At 43.6% G+C, this 23,641-nt stretch overlaps 1 protein-coding gene and 1 long non-coding RNA gene across 4 annotated transcripts; one reads left to right on the forward strand and one right to left on the reverse strand.

Annotated features, from left to right (window-relative positions):
* The first annotated feature begins 1,555 nt into the window (after positions 1–1,555).
* Positions 1,556–2,196, forward strand: LOC136507145 (uncharacterized). The gene is made up of 3 exons (XR_010771733.1): positions 1,556–1,802; positions 1,893–1,958; positions 2,064–2,196. It is a non-coding gene; the product is annotated as an uncharacterized lncRNA (long non-coding RNA).
* A 13,674-nt stretch (positions 2,197–15,870) lies between these two features.
* On the reverse strand, positions 15,871–22,070 carry LOC136552479 (cyclin-T1-4-like). 3 transcript variants are annotated; one of them, XM_066544054.1, is made up of 8 exons: positions 21,939–22,070; positions 21,676–21,791; positions 21,040–21,332; positions 20,340–20,421; positions 19,823–19,960; positions 18,964–19,142; positions 18,725–18,876; positions 15,871–17,294 (listed from the first exon to the last, which is right to left on the reverse strand). In XM_066544054.1, exons 2-8 carry the CDS (start codon positions 21,778–21,780, stop codon positions 16,330–16,332), a joined length of 1,914 nt encoding a protein of 637 aa, XP_066400151.1. In that variant the 5' UTR covers positions 21,781–21,791; positions 21,939–22,070; the 3' UTR covers positions 15,871–16,329. The 3 variants fall into 3 exon arrangements, with proteins under 3 accessions (XP_066400151.1, XP_066400157.1, XP_066400165.1); XM_066544060.1 differs by having other exon boundaries at positions 15,872–17,294; positions 21,695–21,791; XM_066544068.1 differs by lacking the exon at positions 21,676–21,791 and having other exon boundaries at positions 15,873–17,294; positions 21,939–22,069.
* Positions 22,071–23,641: the final 1,571 nt, after the last annotated feature.

Consider the following 23,641-nt stretch of genomic DNA (forward strand, 5'->3'; position numbering starts at 1 on the left):
TGTGCGTTGCTTGCACCGGTGTCTCCTTGCCTAGAAGCGGCCCTGGTCACTCCCTTTTATAGTCGAAGGGAGACATAGGGGCGGTACATGTATTTGCTATGTGGCATTTTGTGAGCAGAGGTGGTATGTCCGAGCCCTGCAGCTTGTCACTGTGGTGGCATGGTCGGTGGAGCGGTCTTGTCCTCTGTGCACTGGAGCAACGCGCCGGTCATGCCTGATCCTGTGCGACGTGGGAGCTCCTGTGGTGGCAGGCGCGCCTTCTTCTGTTGGAGGCGTGCTGGTCATTGTATGTTTGACCGACACGGAGTGCCGAGGCCGGGTTGATGCGATGGCGCGGGTACGCTGATTCCGATGCTACAGGAGCTAGGCCCTATGCACGACGTGGGAGCTCCTGCAGCCCTACGCATGGCATGGCGCGTACTGTGGGCGACGTGCCAGTCCCAGAGCGTTGACAACGTAGAGAGCCGAGGCCCGGTCGATACAGAGGCTGGACCGTCGTGGGGGGCTCGACGGGCATGAGTCCTGAGGCTACAGGAGCCCGAAAGCGGGTAGCCAAGGCTCGGAGGGAGCAGTTGGCCTTGCACGTCGTTTCCGAGGCTACAGGGACCCAGACGTGACTTTCCTTGCCTGAGCAGGGGTTAGGCAGCACAGCGTGGCACGGGCGTCCGTCATGGGCACAGTGCCGAGCACAGCGGACGATAACCCTCGCCCCGTCCTGTCTCGGATAGCATGGGGTCGATGTGACTCCCGTCTCGTCGGCCACTCCGCTGTATCGTGCCATCGTTCGGCTGACGTCGCGGGAGTGGTTGGACGCGTTAGTTGGATGTGACGTCTTCGTCAGAGAAGTCGGCCAAGGCGACGGTGACGGGGTTGATGCCGAGCCGGCCTCGAGCGAGTCGGTAACTGGGCGCTCGTCCGAGGTCTCATGGCACGGGGCCTCGGGCGAATCGGAGAATCGGTACCTCGTCCGAGGCCTCGTGGCGCGGGGCCTCGGGCGAGTCGGAGAATCGATACCTCGTCCGAGGCCTTGCGGTGTGGAGCCTCGGGCGAGTCGGAGAATCGGTACCTCGTCCGAGGCCTTGCGGTACGGCTCTGGGCCGAGCCCGCTTCGGACGAGCCCGGATATTTGTTCGAGGTAGGCCGGGCGGTCCAGCCGGGCCTCGGATGTGGCGGGTTTGCCTGTGGTTATTTTTTTTGTTTCGTTATTCACAAGGTCTAAGCAATTTTTTCGGTTCTTGCTTAGGGTACCCCTTTTTATGGTATCCGACATATACCTCGTTTGAATTTGTGCGCCGTTCGATTAACCCATGTTCACGGACAAATGTACACGAACCAAGGCCCAATGGGTCGTTCAAAATTACTTGAGCCCAAACAAGCCATTCTGTCGGTTTAGGTGTAGGTCTAGCGTGCACACTGGTGTAGGTGTGTGTGAGTTAATATACGTATGATGATATGAGTTGATGTGTATGTTTAGATATTATAACTTGTACTCGAAGGGTTGAGGATCTGGCTCGTTGCCAGCACAGCAGCCCCACCGCCTAAAAATGGCGGGAACATGCGAGAAAATGGAGGGAACCTCTTCCCTTTCCCCGCCGCCAGCCACCACCACAGTCCTCTCTCTCTCTCACACACACACAGTCGAAGCTCACGAGACCAACGCCAAGCGCAGCTCGCCTCTGACGAATCTTTCCATGGGGAGGCGCGGGGGCTCGTCCAGCCGTGTGACTGCGACGGCACCGTGCGCGTCCTCCACCGCCGCTGGCCCCGACACGTCCGGTCCGGCCTCCGATGGCTCCAATCCCGTATGTTTTCTCCTCCGCTGCACCACTCTCCTAGTATTGTCGATTCGCGACCTCCCTTTGGCTAATATTTGCATGTCTTTGAGCTTGCAGGGTGCCACCACCGGCGGGAGGAAGCGGAAGGCCCCAGCGGCCCCTCGGAAGCCTCGGAAGGCATAGGTTCGTGTTCGTGGCTTCACCGCACTCATCCCAACTAAAATTTTCCTGAATCTAATTTCGTTCGTCGGAATCTATCGCATTTATATTGTGCCATTCGGTGTATAGGATCACAGAACATATCACATCGAGGTGCATTACGGGCACAGCAGAAGAAACACCACATAGATCTTGTGTGGGAGAATAGAAGATTTGAATGCATGCGGCCACATAGTGGCGGAGCTGCCGCAGCCGTGGCCGATGACATTGGTGGATGTGAAGCTCTGGATCTTGAAACTGTTCCGGCTTCATCCAGAGACACAAGATCTCCATATCGTGGGGTTTTTCAAAGAATACTGCTATGATGAGTTCCTCAGTGTCTTCGGTCTAGACCATGATCCAGAATGGTATTTCGAAATGTTGGACTGGAAGACCTGTTTTTTATTTACCGACAAGTGTTGGACTTCCTTTGTCAATAAAATGAAGAGAAAATATTCGATTCAGCAGCTCATGTTGTATGTGGACTCCGCTGAACTCAAGCACTATGATGTTCTGCTCAAAGCAGTACCTGATGGTTACTCCCAACTGGCAACGGCTGTGATGCCAAGTGATGATGAGAATCTTCGTCTGTGGCACATTCTGGAAGACCATGAGCTAACAATGACAGTGAAGGAAATCGCAGCGGATTGTGCTGACACATGGCAAGCAGGTCAGTCTCCCTGAGGTATGGAGGGCAAAACAGAAAGCTTTGGAATTCAGATTTGGTACGTATTATGATTCATACTACTATGTCCCATTGTTGCTCAAGAACATAGTATGTTCGAACCCAGGTAGTTTTCTTGACATAAAGGATACAGATGTTGTGGGCTGCAAGGATTTCCGGGTCCTCAACTGTATATTTTGGGCACTTGCACAGTGCATACATGCCTTCAGTTACTGTCGCCCTGTGCAGTGGCGGAGCTTGCATGAATGTGTAGGGGGGCTAATTTAAAGGTACACTGCTACAGTAATTACCAATAGTAGTATAGACGATTGGAATTCTGTGGAAAATCTTTGTTTTTTCAAATTCTATCTATATAAACTGCAATGAACAATTGGAATTCTGTCAAAGAAGAATGAACAATGTACGGATTTACATACTTGTAAGCTGTGATCCACTAATCAGCAACAGCAAGCATGGTACGAGAGATGCAGGAATTAATTACATGCATGCAGCGACATGCAAACCTCTATAGTGCAGCCGGAGCAAGGGGGGGCCAGGACCCAGTTTGGCCCCCACATAGCTCCGTCCGTGGCCCTGTGCTTTGTGTTAAGGGCACACCACTTTGTGGGAGATATCTGTTAGTTGATCTCCACCAATAGGCCCAACGGCCTATTGGGCCCTATCTCTGCTCCCTGATCGGGGGAGCCCAACCCTAATTCGGTTGGAGGGCCCCTATCGCACAGCACACATAAAAGGAAGGTGGGGGTGAGGGCTCGGATGACAAGGTTGACCGGAGCCGCCACACCCACCCAAAGAGAAACCCTAATACCGATCTAAAGAGATGCTGCCAGCGACGGGATGTGCCCCAACCACCGCCGCCTCTGCCTCGCCCCTGCAGGACATCGCCGATGTCACTGGACTTCTCTCCACCGCGCTGGACGACTCCTACTAGACCGCGGCACCGGCGTCTACATTGCTGTGCCGCAAAGAGAAACGTCAAGGAGGCTTTTCGGATCTACGGGTTACACACAGAAAGGTACACCATACATATCGATCCTAACAATGGTACCAGAGCCAGGGTACATCTGTGTAATCCTAACCCTAACCGGGAAAAAGTAAAGAAAAGGGACCGGGGGTGACGGATGTCACTGGAACCCGGTCACCACCGCCACCGCGCGGGAAAAGTGCCGCACTGACATGGCAAGAAAAGAAAAGATCCGTGTTCGGATCAGAGAAGAAGAAGAAAAGAGAACAAGATCCATTCGGATCAGAGAACAGAGAGGGCTCTCGGCACTCCAGCCGAACCCTAACCCAAGAACTGAACAGATCTAGTTCGGAACTAGGGAAAGAATCAGTCTCGGATTAACCTTAATCCGAAAAGAAAAGAAAAATCCAAAGAAGAGCAAAAGAACAGGGGCTGGAATCGAACCCTAACCCTAGATCCCGATTCGATTCGGATGAACTCCAAAGGGAAAAACCGAATCGGTCGAATCAAAAGAAAGAAGAGAAATAAAAGAAAACAGAATTTAACCCTAGATACATTCGGATGTCAAAGAAAAGAAAGGAAAAACAGAAAAGAAAGGGGAAAAGAACAGGGTCGGCATACGAACCCTAAAACCTAACCCTAGAACGGATCCACCCTCGCCGGCGCAGGAAAAGAAGAGCCGCGACGGCCTTTCGCCGGCGCGGGAGAAGAAAGGCCGCCGAACCGGTGCTGCTGCTCGCCGGGCTCGGCAAAGGGGTCACCGCGGCCAGGCCGCTCGACGGCGGCGCGCTCACCCGCTGGGGAGCGCGCACGCAGGCGAGGGGGCCGGCGGCGGTGCCATGGATGCCCGCCTCGCTCCACCACTCGCTCTCGTCTGGCTCGGTTCCGATGCGGCTGAGAAGAGAGAGCAAGAGAGAGAGGAGAGAGCGGCGCAGAAAGAGAGAGAGAGAGAGCGGCGAAGAAAGAATGAGTTAGGGTTTTGGAGGGCGCGGCCGCGGGGGGGTTTTTGTTCGCCCTATCCGCGCGCGCGACCGTCCGATCAGACAGACGGCGCAGATTCACCGGGCCGGCTTTCAGCCCAGGCGGGTGCGCGCGCCAGGCCGAATTCCCAGCCCAGGCCCAGGTTGCGGCCTGGGCGCGGGGGAGCGCGCGGGAAAGGGCGCAAACGGCCGTGGGCCGTGGGCCGCCTTGCCATTTTGGGCCGACACAGGAAAAGCAAGAGCCAGTTTCGGTTTTTTCTTTTTCCTGGAAAATTGAAAATACAAATTGGCTCAAAAGAAAAATAGAAAAAGGTATTTTACCTGTGGGTAAAATTCAAGAAATTGATTGAAAGTTTTTTCCGCTGTTAAAGAAAAAGTATATTCTCCAGTTTATTTGTACCAATGTGGTATTTAACTGGAGAAAAGAAAAGTTTTTCCAGTAAATCTTTATTTCCTGGAAATTGATTAATGGATTAAAGGAAATAGAAAATTACAATCTTCCCTGTGAGTAAAATTCAAGAAAAAAAGAGTTTTTCCACAGTCAAAGAAAAGTTGTTTATACTCTAGTTATTTTGAACCAATGTGGTATTTAATTGGAGAAAAAGAGATTTTTCCGCTGCTAAAGAAAACGTTGATTCTCCAGTTATTTTGAACCAATGTGATATTTAATTGGAGAGAAAAAGAGATTTGACATGATTATGATGTTGTTATTTTCTGACCAACGTTGATAATAACAATATCGTAATGTTAATGATTTATGCATTAATTCTACTTCTGCCCAACGGTGATGTAGAATTAGTGTATAAGAACAGTTGTTAATGTTAAAGATTTATGCATTAATTCTACTTCTGCCCAACGGTGATGTAGAATTAGTGTGTAAGAACAGTTGTGAATGTTAAAGAGTTATGCATTAATTCTATTTCTGCCCAACGGTGATGTAGAATTAGTGTATAAGAATAATTGTATATTTTGATTTTGACCAACGTTGGAATCAAGGCATGCAAATGATGTTATTTCTATGTTAAGGAAAGTTTTAACCTGGTTTTTCATCTTGTTTGAGGTGGACTGGGTAGTCACCTCACCGTGTTCCACTGAGTTTGTGGCACCGGTGAGGGAGACAAAAGTGAATGATGCCATTTGGGCAACTAAAGAGAGGGATTTTAAATCCCAAAAGATATCCTATGACTCCTTGGGCATAGGAAATGAATCACTACCAACAAGAAAAAGTTTGGCTGTGATAAAGAACATGATTGAACCTGCAATTGTAGGCTAAATCCTAGAGTGTGACACGGTCACCGAGTACCTCGATAGAATAAAGAGTCAGTTCACTGGCTCTTCAAAGACATATGCTACTCAGCTGAAGTGGTGGCATAAGAAAGCTCACGATACGTTGTCGAAATTATGGCAATGTCGTTTAGGCCATATTTCGAGGGGGAGAATAGAAAGAAAAGTTAAGAATGATATTCTTCCTCCATTAGAGCTCTCAGATTTAGAACAATACAGAGAATGCATAAAAGAAAAAGTATGTAAAGAAGCGCAGGAATTTTATAGATTATTCACACAGATATCTGTGATCAGCTTTCCTGTAAAGAGTGTGGGTGGTTATGATTCGTTCATAACATTCACAGATGATTACTCCCATTATGACTATATTTGTCCAATCAAAGAAAGAAAAGATGTATTGGATAAATTTAAGATATTAAAGATTAAAGACAGTCAGGTCTGACCGTGGTGGAGTACTATGATCGGCATACCCTAAAAGAATAGTATAGTAGCCCAGTATTCTATACCGGGCGAACCTCAGCAGAATAAAGTAGCTAAAAGAATCAATCGTACCCTGATGGATATGGTGGGCAGTATAATAATTTACTCCACCTTATAGTTGAGCCTGTGGATGGAGGCATTAAAACCTCCATTCATATTCTCAATAGAGTATCAAGAAAGTCGGTGCTCAAAACACTGTATGAGTTGTGGACAGAAAGAGTATCCTCACTTAACCACTTGCGTGTGTGTGGGGAGCCCTGCTGAGGCTAAAGTATTTAACCCAAATATTGAGAAGTTATATCCCAAAACAGTAAGTTGCCATTTTATTGGCTACACAGAAAAGTCAAAAAGTTTTCGTTTTCTACTGTCCAGAGAGATATACAAAGTTTGTGAAAACGAGACATGCTGTCTTCCTAGAGGACGAATTGATGAAGGGGAGCATGGTAGCTCGAGAAATTGACCTTGAAGTGAAGCGGGTGTAAGCGCCCACTCCAATGATTCATGAGCCAATTTTCTCACTACCTGTTGTAGCTGCACCGACAGTGCTAGATACTATGGTGCCAGCACCTGTTGTTATTTTACCTGTGGCAACAATGAATGAAAATGAGGAACCTGTTCTTCAGGATTCTATAGAACCTATTGCCACACATGAGGGGGAGCAACAACAGCCTCAAACAGAAGATGTGCCAAAAGAGGAGGCCCCTAAAAGGTCTCAAAAAGTTAAAAAATCAGCTATTTCTGCTGATTATGAAGTGTACAACACTAAAGAATTTCAAATGGAGGATGATCCCGCCTTGTTTGAAGAAGCCATGAGTAGTGATCAGTCATCAAAGTGGCTTGAGGCCATGGAAGATGAAATAAAATCATTGAATGCTAATAAAGTTTGGGACTTGGAAATAATTCCTAAAAGAGTCAAAACAGTAGGCTATAAATGGGTCTACAAGACTAAACATGACTCTCAAGGGAATATAGAGAGATATAAAGCTCGACTTGTGGCAAAAGGTTTTGAGCAAAGAGAAGAGATTGATTACAATGAGATATTTTCTTCAGTCTCATGTAAAGTTTCCTTCAGAATCATAATGGCATTAGTGGCACATTACGATTGAAAATTACATCAGATGGATGTAAAGACGGCATTTCTCAACGAAGACTTGGAGGAAAATGTTTACATGGCACAACCGAAAGGTTTTGTCATGGAAGGAAAAGAACGAATGGGATGTCGCCTAAAGAAATCCATTTATGGATTAAAGCAAGCTTCAAGACAGTGGTACTTGAAGTTTGATCGGTCAATAAAGAATTTTGGGTTTTAAAGAGAATGTAGAGGACAATTGTGTCTATGCAAACTTTAAGATTGGGAAGTTTATCTTCCTTATCCTGTATGTAAATAATATCTTACTTGCTAGTAGTGATGTCAGTCTACTACAGGAGACAAAGAAGTTTTGTTCTCAAAACTTGATATGAAAGATCTTGAGGAAGTCTCGTTCGTTCTAGGGATCGAGATTCACCGAGATAGAAGAAAAGGGTATAATGACTGTCGCAAAAGGCATACATGAAAAAGATCTTAAAGAAATTCAGTATGCACAAATGTAGTTCCTCACCTGCTCCTATAGTCAAGGGCGATAGATATGGGGATTTTCAATGCCCCAGGAACCAATATGAGCTCAGTTGATAAAGTGAAAGTGGTTCCATATGCTTCAGCTGTCGGAAGCTTGCAACATGCTCAAGTATGTACACGCCCTGACTTGGCATTTGTTACCGGGTTTTACTTGGCAGATTCCAGAAGAATTCTGGAATAGAACATTAAAATTGATAAAGAAAATCTTGCGTTATTTGCAAGGAACGAAAGGCCTCATGATGACATATAGAAGATCTGATTCACTCCACATGGTGTGATATTCAGATTCTGATTATGCGAGAGTGAATGCATATCCAGACGTGGATTTTCTATCATCTCGCAAAAGGGAGCTATTTCATGGAAAAGCTCAAAGCAAACTGTCACTATATCGTCCACAATGTATGACGGTTTGTAGCATGTTATGAGGCAACGGGCAGGTGAACTAACTAACGAAGTTCATACCCGGTTTGAAGGTGGTTGACGACATCTATAGACCACTTAAAGTAATACTGCGATTATAATCTGACAGTACAGTATGCTCACAACATAAGTCAAGTGGTGCTGCCAAACACATTGACATAGAGTATTATGTTGTGAAAGATAAGTCCAGGATCAAGTCATAAGTCTTGAGCATATGAGAACAGAAAGGATGCTCGCGGATCCGCTTACAAAAGGCTTACCACCCAACATGTTCAGAGGACGTGGTGTTCAGAGAACATGTAGCTAGCTTGGGTTTAAGGGAAAGCCTAAAATATTCCTGGACAAAAGAAGGCCCAAAGATAAGTATCTATTTCAGAACAGAGTAGTGAGTTGTAGCTGTTAAGTCTATCGGCAATGGACCGTGACGATGAGACATGCTCTATGAGCTAATCTGTAATGGAATGAACAAAAGCAAATGATATGAAAGTGAAAGATGGAATGAGATCAAGGGGGAGAATGTTAGTTGATCTCCACCAATAGGCCCAACGGCCTATTGGGCCCTATCTCTGCTCCCTAATCGGGGGAGCCCAACCCTAATTCGGTTGGAGGGCCCCTGTCGCACAGCACACATAAAAGGAAGGTGGGGGTGAGGGCTCGGATGACGAGGTTGACCGGAGCCGCCACACCCACCCAAAGAGAAACCCTAATACCGATCTAAAGAGATGCTGCCAGCGACGGGATGTGCCCCAACCACCGCCGCCTCTGCCTCGCCCCTGCAGGACATCGCCGACGTCACTGGACTTCTCTCCACCGCGCTGGACGACTCCTACTAGACCGCGGCACCGGCGTCTACATTGCTGTGCCGCAAAGAGAAACGTCAAGGAGGCTTTGACTGCCCTTGCATTAGATGCTAATGATTGCGTCGTTCCAGTAGCATTTGCTATTGCCGAGAGAGAGACAAAGGAAAGCTGGCTTTGGTTTCTTAGGAATGTGAGGCAAGCAGTCGTGAAGGAGCGCTCTCGTGTCTGCATTATCCATGACTGTAAAGTGGAGTTGGTAAATGCTGTTGATGATATTCAGAATAACGCTGATGAACTGCACCCATGGAGGGATGTACGAAGCCGGTGGTGTATGCTACACCTTGCTGAAAACTTCTTGGAGTATTTTAGTGACAAGAAGCTGGTGACGATGTTCAAGAGGCTTTGCCAGCAGAAGCAACCAAGTAAGTTTGCTGAAATCTGGAAGGAGCTAGATGAGTTGACATCGAAATATATGGCAGAAAAAGAAAGCAGTACAAGTCAGGAAATGCAGCATGGGTCAGGCGAGCATGATGAGGCTGAACTTGAGGCACCATGCAGGCAACTGAAGTCAGTGCAGGATGGGGAAGAAGGAAATCACGGAGATGACAGCCAAAGGAAGATAACAAAGTTTTCTGATTGGATCCATCTGAAACCAAAGGAGAAGTGGTCACTGTTGCATGACACAAATAGTTCTAGGTATGGCATCATGGGCACTGATATATCTGAAATATATAAGCATAGCCATGTATTAAAAGGGGTACAGTGCTTTCCACTCTGTGCCATAGTGGAGGTGACATTCAAGAGGATTGTAGAGTACTTCAAAAACACAAGTGCCGCAGCAAACAAAGCAATCAACGACCCAGCAATGGAGTTCCCTCAACGTGTCCAGGATGAAATGAATCTCAAAATGCAGAAGGCCCAGGTGCATCAGGTGACCTGCATGAAAACAAAGGGCAACAATGTTATATTGGGGGATGATGTTAAAAAGTTTGTGGTTCGGTCAGGGCAGAAGCGTGTAGCTGTTCACCTGTATTCAAAATCTACCGGTAGCGTGAATAAGTTTGGAGCATGCACAATCAGAAAACGTGCTGCATGTTCATGCAACAAGACGCGGCTTCTTCACAGACCCTGCTCTCACGTCGTGGCTGTCTGCTGTCAAATTGGAGTTAGCACTTCTACATATATGTCCCCATACTACAGCCTATCCTACCTAGGTAATACTTGGAGTAGAAAATTCGATGTAGCTGATGATTTGTTCAGGTACAGAAAATACATTCAATTTGGCTGGAAGGAGACGCCAACTTGGATCCCGGACAAAAAGTTGGAGTGTGGCTTTCCTGGTTTTCTAACATCAGACTGCACACAAACTGCCACAGAAGAGGAAGAGCAAGAGTGAAGCATCTGCTGTTGATCAATTCCAGAAAATCGAAGAACCGGAGAATACTCAGATGGATGTAGTCAAGCTTGAACTTCTATGTTCTTCCGTCAACTTATTCATATGTGTACTCTAAATATGCAGTACCTTTTGAGCTTAAGTTATCCTAGTTAAAATGAACTTTTTATCTGTGTGCTTGACTGTTTGTATCATGTCAGGAAACTGAATTTTCACGGTATGTTCAGGCAATATGGTTAGTAGACCTGTGACAATATGCTTTAAATTCAAGATTGCACCAACACTTATTTCATACATTGGTCGTAGAGTAGCCCAGCTTGATACAATTAGGAGTTACTTTCTATTATATTTCATAATGACATAATTGGGTAATTTAGATACAGATTTAGGGGTTTCTCAATGTTTTTCATGTTGGTTACAGTGCTGATATTTATATTTGCTTAAAACTCCACCAATACTAAGTTACTCTAACAGACATTACTTCTTGGCTGTTGACTTTGTAATGATTAATGGATAATATGCATAGATTGAGTTTGTTGTGCAGGTAGGACAACTTTTTTTTTTTGAGGAGAAGGCAGGACAACTGTTGTGTAGCTATTTTGTGATTGGTATTTTTTTTTTTGTCTTGAATAGTTCTCTGAAGCAATCTCCGATTCAGATGTCCCCAGCAGAATTCCTTTCTACAGAAAATTGCCAGTGCCTTGTATTATTGTTCCCAAGGCTCCACTGTGTTGTGCATGCGTGTATCCAGATGTGGTTTTCTGAAATCGTATTATTAACTAGTACAATAATAACAGTGGCATCATCATACCAGTTGATGTCCCCTTTCAATTGTTTTTTTCCCGTTGGATGATCGATCTATATGCTAAGCTACGTGAGTAATGGCGTTTGTCGCTTGTCAGGATGTAAGATATTATCTGAATGTTATTTGTGTTGCTCAGACTTGCTTGGTCACAGCTTTGATATGAAAGTGTTGCCTTTTTATCCCGGACTCCCTGAGTGTTTTACATCAGAAACTCTCGGGTGCGGAGGGGTAATAGTTTTGGCGTTTTGCCAAAGGAAAACAACAAAGGTCATCCTCACTTCAGCAGAATGTGAATACTTGCATCAAACAATTGATCCACTTCCATGTTATTACTAACACCGCCCCAAGGTATTTGTATCTGAGATCACAGTATTTATCCTACATGGTATAATTGAGAATTCTGGCATGGATCAAGATTCAAGAATATCAGCACCAGTTCTAATTTATGTTCAGGTCTCAGCCTCTCAAGCACAAGTCGTGAGAAGAAGCACTCGTCACCTATGCCCAGCAAGATTTTGATTCTTCGGTTTTTCAATTGCTTGTGTACATTACATGCGGACAGGGGTGGTCGGCAGCGACTGGTTGTGGGACTCGGCGGACCCGGTGATCTGCGTGCGCATCGTGTCGTGCCAAAGAGTGGAGGCCGCGGGGATAATCCAGCTGCGAAGCACTACCAAATCGCGTTTGAGTTTGAGAGACGCGGGGTGACCGGTGAGGATGGGAGTGTGGACTGTGGAGGCAACGCAGCCCACCAGCCTCGCGAATCGCGACTAGCGCAGGGGAGAGAGGAAGGCCCGAGGCCCGTTTAGCTCGCGATCCCCATGGGCACGTGGCTGTGTGTGCCGGGTGCCGCGCTTGGGCCCACGGTGATGCTCGTGCTCGGTACCGAACAAGTTGGGTAGGCTAGAGTTGAAACCCAAACAAGTCGGTACTGAGCACGAGCATCACCCCAACTTGTTTCAACTCTAGCCTACCCCAACACTAGCATAGATCAGTTATTACAGAAACAACAGTCAGATAATAGGTAGCAGAATATATGAAACCTCAGTTTAGTTTCCAAAACAAATTACAATGTATTTTTAATTGCTTCTTGCTGCAGTTTATTGCAGCACAACCACCACAAACTGACCCTCAGTCTTATCTCTTTATATACAACAACAACAACAACAACAAAGCCTTTAAGTCCCAAACAAGTTGGGGTAGGCTAGAGTTGAAACCCAACAGAAACAATCAAGGTTCAGGCACGTGAATAGCTGTCTTCAAGCACTCCTATCTAAGGCTAAGTCTTTAGGTATATTCCATCCTTTCAAGTCTCCTTTTATTGCCTCTACCCAAGTCAACTTCGGTCTTCCTCTGCCTCTCTTCACGTTACTATCCTGACTTAGGATTCCACTACGCACCGGTGCATCTGGAGGTCTCCGTTGCACATGTCCAAACCATCTCAACCGGTGTTGGACAAGCTTTTCTTCAATTGGCGCTACCCCTAATCTCTCACGTATATCATCGTTCCGAACTCGATCCCTTCTTGTATGACCGCAAATCCAACGCAACATACGCATTTCCGCGACACTTAGCTGTTGAATATGTCGTCTTTTCGTAGGCCAACATTCTGCACCATACAACATAGCAGGTCTAATCGCCGTCCTATAAAACTTGCCTTTTAGCTTCTGTGGTACCCTTTTGTCACATAGGACACCAGACGCTTGCCGCCACTTCATCCACCCTGCTTTGATTCTATGGCTAACATCTTCATCAATATCCCCGTCCCTCTGTAGCATTGATCCTAAATATCGAAAGGTATCCTTCATAGGCACTACTTGACCTTCCAAACTAACATCTTCCTCCTCCCGAGTAGTAGTGCCGAAGTCACATCTCATATACTCAGTTTTAGTTCTACTAAGTCTAAAACCTTTGGACTCCAAAGTCTCCCGCCATAACTCCAGTTTCTGATTCACTCCTGTCCGGCTTTCATCAACTAGCACTACATCGTCCGCGAAAAGCATACACCAAGGGATGTCCCCTTGTATGTCCCTTGTGACCTCATCCATCACTAAAGCAAACAAATAAGGGCTCAAAGCTGACCCTTGATGTAGTCCTATCCTAATCGGGAAGTCATCCGTGTCTCCATCACTTGTTCGAACTCTAGTCACAACATTGTTGTACATGTCCTTAATGAGCCCGACATACTTCGTTGGGACTTTATGTTTGTCCAAAGCCCACCACATAACATTCCTTGGTATTTTATCATAAGCCTTCTCCAAGTCAATAAAAACCATGTGTAGGTCCTTCTTCTTCTCCCTATACCGCTCCATAACTTGTCTTATTAAGAAAATGGCTTCCATGGTTGACCTTCCGGGCATGAAACCAAATTGGTTCATAGAGACCCGCGTTATTGCTCTCAAGCGATGCTCGATAACTCTCTCCCATAGCTTCATAGTATGGCTCATCAACTTAATTCCCCGGTAATTTGTACAACTTTGAATATCCCCTTTATTCTTGTAGATCGGTACCAATATACTTCTCCTCCACTCATCAGGCATCTTGTTCGATCGAAAAATATGGTTGAACAGCTTGGTTAACCATACTACAGCTATGTCCCCGAGGCATCTCCACACCTCGATTGGGATACCATCCGGTCCCATCGCCTTACCTCCTTTCATCCTTTTCAACGCCTCTCTGACCTCAGATTCTTGGATTCTCCGCACAAAGCGCCTATTGGTGTCATCAAAAGAGTCATCCAACTGAAAGGTTGTGTCCATATTCTCACCATTGAACAATTTGTCAAAATACTCTTGCCATCGATGTCGGATCTCATCCTCCTTTACCAAGAGATGCTCCCTTTCATCCTTAATGCACTTAACTTGGTTGAAGTCCCGTGTCTTTCTCTCACGAACCCTAGCCATCCTATAAATGTCCTTCTCTCCTTCCTTCGTACTCAAATGTTGGTAAAGATCCTCGTACGCTCTACCCTTTGCCACACTTACAGCTCGCTTTGCAGTCTTCTTTGCCACCTTGTACTTCTCTATGTTGTCCACACTCCTGTCATGGTACAAGCGTCTATAGCATTCTTTCTTCTCCTTAATAGCCCTTTGGACTTCCTCGTTCCACCACCAAGTATCTTTAGCCTCGCGTCCCCTTCCTTTGGTTACTCCACACACCTCTGAGGCTACCTTCCGAATGTTGGTTGCCATCTTGTCCCACATATTGTTTATGTCGTCTTCTTCCTTCCAAGAGCCCTCTTTGATAACCCTTTCCCTAAATACCTCTGACGTCTCCCCTTTCAGTTTCCACCACTTTGTTCTTTCAATCTTAGCTTGTTTATCCCTACGGGCACGCACCTGAAAACGAAAATCTGCCACCAAAAGCTTATGTTGAGAAACAACACACTCCCCTGGTATCACCTTGCAATCCAAGCATGCTCGTTTGTCCTTTCTTCTTGCGAGGACAAAGTCAATCTGGCTACAGTGTTGTCCGCTACTGAAGGTCACTAGATGAGATTCTCTCTTTCTAAAGAAAGTGTTGGCTATCATCAGGTCAAAAGCTACCGCGAAGTCCAGAACTTCCTCCCCCTCCTGATTCCTACTACCATACCCAAAACCTCCATGAACTGCCTCGAAACCTGCGCTTGTAGTACCTACATGTCCATTAAGATCTCCTCCTATAAAAAGCTTCTCACTACTAGGTATAGCTCTAACCAGGCCATCTAAGTCTTCCCAGAACTGTCTCTTAAGCACTCTCGTCGAGGCCTACTTGGGGGGCATACGCACTAATTACGTTCAATACCATATCACCAACGACAAGCTTGACTAAGATAATCCTATCTCCTTGCCTTCTCACTCCCACCACACCATTCTTGAGGCTCTTATCAATCAAAACTCCTACTCCATTTCTATTCGCGACTGTCCCTGTGTACCAAAGCTTGAAACCTGTATTGTCCACCTCCTTCGCCTTCTGACCCTTCCATTTAGTCTCTTGAACGCATAATATATTTACACGCCTCCTAGTCGCGGTATCAACTAATTCTCTTAACTTACCTGTAAGTGACCCTACATTCCAACTACCTAAACGGATCCTAGTTGGTTCGACTAGCTTCCTTACCCTTCGCACCCGTCGACTCTGATGCGAAGACCCTTGCTCATTTTTCACTACACCCGGGCGCCGATGTAGCGCGCCACTAAGGAAGCGACGACCCGATCCTTGGTTACTTGACACCATGCCCAGATCACGACACGGCGCGTCACGGGGGTGACGACCCGGCCCTTGCCCATTTAACACCATACCCGGGTTCCGATATGGCGCGTCGCTAAGAGGGTTACGCCCCAACGATTTTCTTTCGGGTTTCATCTCCATTTAAGTGGCTAAGTTTTTACATTGGCTCGCCACGTCTAACACAACCCTCCTCCTTTACCAGGGCTTGGGACCTGCTATGCTGGGACACCAAAGGCGCCCCACCATAGGCGGAGTTATTATCTGAAAATATATAAACTTCTAAAAGTGAAAATGGTGAAGAGATAAAAAAAAAAGGGAAATCATTTAATTAGGAAAATGGAAAGGAAGGCTGCGCGAATATTTGCGACCTTGATAGGGACAATCATCATGCCCTTGCCAAAACCTTTGCATCGCTTTAACCAGAACATCACATACAAGAAATGAATGCAACTGTTACCAGAAGCATGAGCATCAGAGCATGTTTCGTTCATATATACCAATGTTTGTTGGAACCTAATAAATATTGCTGCCCGACTTTCCTCAATTTGTAAACTGCAATCAGTTGCAGGATACATCATCTTGATGTTCCACAGCACAGCAATTTTGTGTGCAGCATCTTCAGGCACCAGTGAAGAAGATACATGCTCATCAACATGTATTCGTCATCATACAATGAATTCATGTCACCTCCCAAAAAACCCATCCAAAATCATATGTAAACCTACCCATCGAGCTTAGGTCTCTTATAGTCTTTTCCATCCTGCTCAGGGTTTCCTACAAGTTGAGGATGGTCATAGCCCTTTTGGTGCTTCAATGTGTCATCAAGCTGCTGTGACTTGTGCTCAGGAACATCATTTTGCTTATCAAATGGTGAAGGATGTTTACCGTCCATCAGACAGCCCATGTCTTCCACTGTTGTTGGTAGACTCTGCTTGACATGGTGACCATTCTCCATTACTTGGTCAGTGTTTTGAAGGTCTGATGGATGCTTGCTACCATTGGACAAGTTCTGCTTCTTATCCTGTTTAATCTTCTCAACCTCAACAGCCAATTCAACACCTTGTTCTAGCTCTCTCTCAAGTAGATCATCATCATCAATCAAATTTACCTTTGTGGCAAAACCACCTTTCGATTTCCTTCGCTTCTCCAGAGCTGCTTTTACCTTATCCTTGTCAATTTTATTCATTGCATCCATTCTGGAGGTTGACACAACAGGAGCTTCAATGCCACCAACACCATCTCTTGTTTCATTGGAATTATCATCCGATCGATGCGGTTGATGTTCTTCCACTGGATAACGATGTCCAGGCGAGAACTTTTTGTCATGGTGCAATCTGTCCATACCAGTATCACTTTTGATTCCACTTTTGTTCTTTTCTTTGCTGCCACCATGGTTAGCATTGTCATTTTGCAGCATTTTGTGGCCAGAAATATGCTTGTCTGAATTTGAGTGCCCATCGTCATGGTGACCTGAAGCGCTTGTTGAGGACGAATGCTGCAAATTTTGCGATCTGGATGCCTGAAGATAACCATGAGCAGATGGTTCCTTGGAATTTGCTTCAGACTTTACAGATGAACGTTGATTACACACACCAGCAGAGCTCCCTTCGGCTTCACTTCCCTGTGATGATTGTGCCTGTGTTGTACGGTTTTGCTCATACATTTCCAACAATTGACTGCTAATCTCTGCAATGATGGACAACGAATATGTTTTATCATCAGATCAGATGCAACTTAGAACCCAAGAGATAAAAGCACATGTCAGATTACATTGTTATAATAAGTTAATAAATATAATAAGTTAATAAATAATAATTAGTATAACAAACAAGAATTGCCATGTACTGCTTAGTCAAAGCTAAACAATACATAGCAAGTAGAGACCAGCTTCAAAAAGGACAGAAGCTTGCTGATCCTTTTAGAGGCTACTAAAAAGATTCTAACAGCTAAAAGGTAGCTGGGACTTGAGTAGTTTATCGGTTGGTTCCTATCAAACAGTAAGGTATTTGCCCCCTTTACCAAAATGGTGTATGTGAACAAGGCACCAGTACAAATCAGAAGATGCTCACCAGTTACTAATTGCAAAGCTCTTAAGGTAAATATTAACAAAAGGCATGTGTGCACTATCAAAATCCCATTTATAGACAACTTCAACATATACCTAAAAAAGGCAGCAACATACTACCTCCGTCCCGCAAAGAGTGTAATTCTGGTTTTGTCCTAAGTCAAATAATCTTAAGAGTTTGACTGAGCTTATACGAAAAAAAAATAATATTTATCATACAAATAAATATCATTAGATTCATCATGAAATATATTTTCATAGTAAATCTATTTGGTGCCATAAATGTTGCTCATCTTCTCTATAAACTTGGTCCAACATAAGATAGTTTGACTTAGGACAAAACCAAAACGTAACTCTGTGGAATGGAGGTAGTACTAATATACGAAGACACAGCACCTAGAAATACCCAACAGGAACAAGAACGTTTCACGAGATGGAAAATCAAACTCCATATTTGGTGGCAGAATATCATCATAGCATGTTCAGAAAATTGCCTAATGCAAGTCCCTCGCTTGGCCAGCCCTTTTTTTAGGCTAAATAACAATGTACACTTACTTTCTTCTGCAGTCTGCAACAGAAAAATGAATTGGTTCGAGCATGCTAGAATTTAAATAAAGTGGCTAAAAAGTAAGTTTTGGAAATTAAATTGTATAATGAATTAAGGTATGAAAAAGTTGAAACAGTAAAAACCCAAACGATAACATGGCATGAAATATATTTTCATCTTTATAAACAATGCTAACAAAAAATAAACAATGTGCTTAACTAATGCAGTGGAGAACAATGTGATCCTACTTTAGCCTGAATATAAGTTCAATGGAGCTGCAGTTTGTCAATAACTGCTAGCAGTAAAGAAAGAAAACATGAAGTTATCAAGTTAAGTATCTATGATGTGTATACATTCCTTCAAAACCAGGAGTTTCACAGGAACAAAATTCAATTTGACACACCAAACACATGGTGCTAAACTGCTAATTCAATCAATAACGATCAAAACATATGCAGAACAAATAAACAAAGTAGGGCAGGTGGAAACATTTCATGGACCAACCTTCAAGCTGTCGACACGTGATATCAAAATCCTGCCACCAATGCTTATCACCATCAGATGGGAGCTTCACTTTTAGAAATTTAGCAGCCAAACGAATAGCACCAGCTGCAATATGATGAGGCTGGAACTGCAGGCAAAGCGAAGTACGCAGCCTGTACAGTGCACAACATTAAGTGTAGTTGATACACAACTGTGAACTGCAATTTCAAAAAAAAAAAAAAAAGGTAGCATTAGCATACCCATCATTTACAAAATTCCAGGAAACCTGAGCAAGTGGACTTTTATTATCAATATTGAATCTCTTTATTGCTTCAACCAAGGGCCTATAGGCATGGTGAATATTAAGGTCAAACCCAAGTGTTACAAGTACAACTCGCTCCCCAAGTAAAATAAGTTCTTTTTGTTTATCATATATTTCCTGAAAGAGGCAGTAGTAAGCACTAATATCAGTTGAAACAACTCTTACATAAATGGCTTTCTTTTGAACCAAATATGAACTGGTGCATGCAGAAAATAAACTCCATATGTAGATTCAGAAGCAGGAAGCGCAAAAGGATAACACTATCATAATGTTCATGCTCGAGTGCTCGACACAAAGGAGCATAACTTTTTTTTATAGAAAAAGACATTCTCAGGATTAGAGAGTTCAGCTTAGATAGCACCTTGGGATGATTTGAGCAACCATAAGCTGATAATGGGGGCATACAATGGAAGCTAATGATGGCCATCATCATTTTGTAAGTAAATGTTTGTTAAGCATCATAAACCGTTAAGCATTGATATTAGTAGCATGAGCACTCAAACCCAGGACAATAAGTGGATCTCAACTGCTTTCGCATTAAGACTTTGTAGCGAGATTTGAATCTACATATTAAAATGGGACTAAAACCTAATTTTTTTCTTGCATAAATAGCTATACAAAAATACAACCACATCCTAGAAGTGTACGACACAATGAATTATAAAGTTTAAAAAAATGTATTAGTTCCCAAGTAAAGAGTATGAAACAATATTAGCTGAACAGTAATAATCATTCAGAAAAAAACTAGATAGTGTCAGGACTTCTGGAGCAAAACAAGAGACAAATTAAACCATTACCTTCTGCTGCTTGATTCTCTGACTAGACTTAGGATCATTCTTATGAATCATCCCATAAGAAACCAAGATGACATCCCTCAAAGGTTTAGGTGTTTCTTCAACTTTTCCAGCCAAGAATAAACAAACTGTGGCGATTATCTGTGTGGATATTAGATTCAAAAGTATTGGTGCCTATTCTATAGAAACAAAATACATTTGACAGGGTGATACACTGATACCTAGCTTGAAGGAGTAAATCTATATCTAAGTATCTCACTATCAAAGAGTTCACATCATACTAGATACTAGAAGAATTCGGTTTCTAACACGAATGCAAGAGAATTGTCATATCAACTACTAAGATCTTGTTAGTAGTCAGGGATACAAAATGGAAAAGGCAAATAATTGAAAACTTAGCAAAATAAAATTATATCAAAATGTAAAAGTTTCTAAGGCAATGCACAAACCTAAAAGCTTAACGGAAATTTTGGCAACCATTAAAAACTAAAACTAGAGACAATCATTGAATAACACTTACTCGTCTATCATTTTTTGCAAGGGATTGACGAAGGTAAAAACGATGACAGAATACCATTGCTGTGGCAATCGTCACTTGAGGCCTAAAAACAGCACAGATGAGGTAGATTTTACGAGATAAAAGGATGAGCTAAAAGTATTTACTTTAGCAAACTTGGTGAACACACAATCCATTTGATATAATAAAACTTTTAAAAAAACTGAAGGATTCACAGAAGCAATGCAAATTGCATCAAGATTATATAACCACTAAGGAAAATGCCATACTTTAGCAAGCAACAACCAAGATCAACCATGCACACAAAAATAAGTAATGACCAGCAAAACCTCAGTCCATTTTCAAATACCAGACTGTCAAGTATGCCAAAATTCAAATTATACAATAACAGCTATGCAAATTTCTCTCTTCTCGATGACAGTATGACCATCCTTAGTCAAAGATACACAACTATTTACCGGAGAAAAGGATACATATATATTGTTGCCACAAACAATTGTAGATATGTGCATCCCACCACACAAGTGACTATAAAAATAAGCAAACATAAGCTAATATAGATACATATTTTGAAAAGCTTCAGCATCATGGAAACATCAAAGTAGCACTTCATTTTAAAGAGTGTTCTTAGAATTTATAGAAAGTGAAACACAAAGAAGAACCAACAATATATAATATAAGAAAATAAATGTCTCTGTCTTACATTTTAAGCGCTATGCCCAATTCTTGTAGAAACTTGCAATACAACTTTCGAAGGTTAGACTCTTTCTTAAAATCAATACCATCCCTCCTGGATGGAGAGTTTTCCTCTAATTCCTTTCTACTGAAATACCACGATGGACCAAATTTCCTAGCTTCACCACACCTAGCCTGGGTACATCCATTGGGGCTATTGTCCACAACTCCATGATGTGACGAATCACTTGGCACCATAGCCATGTAAGCTTGGTTATATTCGATATGAATTGATTTGCTCCTTGAACTCCTAATCAGTCTCTGAACAGAAAGGTACAACTGGTGTTACAACAGGCACCATGAAATAGAAAAGGACGGCATGGTACAATGCAGCTTCAGAGTAATGTACAGAGCGGCATGTGCATTCAAACAGACAAGCTTAAATTCCTAGACTGATCATAAAAACAGAAAATGATAGAATGGTATATGCTGCCATAACATGCTAAAAGGCCCAATAATACACAACCATGCCAGCATTTCATAATGATACTCAATATTTAAGAATGGGATGGTATGGTATGGCTTAAGACAATCCTACTATTTGTTAATAAGAAAGCATCCCACCATTAATAATTAATGTAAAGCAAAAGAGAGGTTAACAAACTTCTGAACCCAAGCCAGACCAAATACACAAAATAATTCGCCGCCCCTTTCTTTTCCAGCATTGTCCATGCCCACCACACCCAGGGGCGGACGCAGTAGAGGACATGGGTGTACACCCTATAATTTTTGCAAACAGAATCGAAGTTACTAGGTGTAATCATCTATAAACTTGTAATTAGAACAGATCCGAAAACAAACATCTTAAGCTAGGGTTTGGGTGGTCCGTTTCGCACAGCAGGAACGGAAGAGAATGGGTGGGCGTACCTGGTGGTGCTTGTAGCCGGATAAGGGCTCGAAGAAATCTGTCGAAGGGCCCGACGGAGAGCTGGGCACCTGGCGAGGACGGCGGCGGCGTTCGCCCAGTCGGCGCCACGGGGGAGAGAAGAGAGAGCGCACGCGCGTGCGTGTGCGTGTGTGGGGGTCGGGGGGGGGGGGGGGGGGGGGGGGGGGGGGTGGGGGGTGGGGCGGGGGCGGAGTCCAGGCCTGTTCGGATGAGATCCCATCAAAAATTTACATGGGCCTGGAGCAGAGCTGACAGTTTTGGTTCCAATCCGGCCCAGATGTTCTGAATGTAAACTTAGGTCCGTTTGGTCCGCAGGAGATTTTCAGAAGCCAGATAAAAAATTCTAGAATCCTATAATCTCATCCAAACAGAAAAACAGAATAGATTCTAGTAGATTTTAACATATAAATACAGCATCCAATGAAACGTGCTAGATTTTTTTATCCATATTTCAAATGTGGAATTCAAAAATAAAAATAAATAAATTTAGCAAAAAAATTGAACTTTTGAAAAGTGATTTTAGAGGCAGTTAGTAAGCGTGAAGCCTCCTCTAGAAAAATAATAATTATTTCTAGAGACAACTGAGAGTATCAGCCGCCTCTAGGAATTTAGTCTTTAGAGGCGACTGAGGTACCAGCCATCTCTAGAGATTGATTTAGACACCTCTAAATCTAAAGACAGACACACTGAGGCGGACGAATCAACCGCCTCTACAAATCCTTTCTAGCTGCCTCTAGAAAGCTTTTGTGTAGCAGTGAGTTTTGGATTGATTTTAAAATCATCTTGATAACTTCAAATAAAAAAATCAAAACTGCAGTCATAAATCTCGTTGAGAATTATATTTTTACATAAAACTTCTCTTGTTTAAGGTGAAGTGGAGTGACAAGCTTTGTATGTGAAATATGCGCCTGCACATCCGTCTCGTACACTCCCTGTGTGGTGCATCTTGTTAGGCTAATGCGTGTGGTGTGACACGGTGTTTTTTAAGACGCCATGTGGCACAGGCATGATTAAAAGTGTTAGATATGCAAATAGTTTTATTTTTGGAATAGTTAAGGTTAAAAATAAAAGGCTTCCGCCATCGGATAATGCATGGAAGAAATCAGTACTACTCCATCCGTCCTAAAATAAGTGATGCTTTAGATTTGTCCTAAGTCAAATAATTTCAAATTTGACCAAATTTATAGGAAAGGAACATTAATATTTATGACACCAAATAGAAAGAATATAAAAAATATATTTTATAGTAAATTCAATAATACTTATTTAGTATCATAAACATTAGTATCTTTTGTATAGGTTAAACCTAAAATATTACTTATTTTGAGATAGATGGAGCAGTAAACAAGTGAGAACGATAGCCGCTTGTGAACTTGATGAAGCTAGCGGTGTCATTCGGTATAGGCCCAACCTGACCGAGTAAAGCATGAGAGAGACGCTGAGATGGACCCAGAATTATGTTCGTCACAAACCCAAGCAACAAGGCACACTGATACAGGCCAAAGGAGTCCAATCATATACTCTTATAAAGTTAAACTTCATTAGAGATTTCTCTTAACATACAAGCTATCCACGTCAACAATCCACTAGAACTTGCAATTATAGCCAACTCCACTAGAGATTTCTCTCAACATGCAAGCTATTCACATCGATAATCCACTAGAACTTGCAATTATAACCAACT

Source organism: Miscanthus floridulus, chromosome 1 (assembly GCF_019320115.1).
Source record: "Miscanthus floridulus cultivar M001 chromosome 1, ASM1932011v1, whole genome shotgun sequence".
NCBI lineage: Eukaryota > Viridiplantae > Streptophyta > Magnoliopsida > Poales > Poaceae > Miscanthus > Miscanthus floridulus.

What these genes read in the sequence shown, in the direction of transcription:
- LOC136552479 (XM_066544054.1), bottom strand. Translation starts at nt 21,780, where the DNA reads ATGTCCTCTACTGCGTCCGCCCCTGGGTGTGGTGGGCATGGACAATGC. An exon ending in TTGCAAAAAATGATAGACGA is followed by an intron (nt 19,961 to 20,339) that starts GTAAGTGTTATT and finishes ATATCCACACAG; the next exon opens with ATAATCGCCACAGTTTGTTT. An exon ending in TGGAATTTTGTAAATGATGG is followed by an intron (nt 18,877 to 18,963) that starts GTATGCTAATGC and finishes TGCACTGTACAG; the next exon opens with GCTGCGTACTTCGCTTTGCC.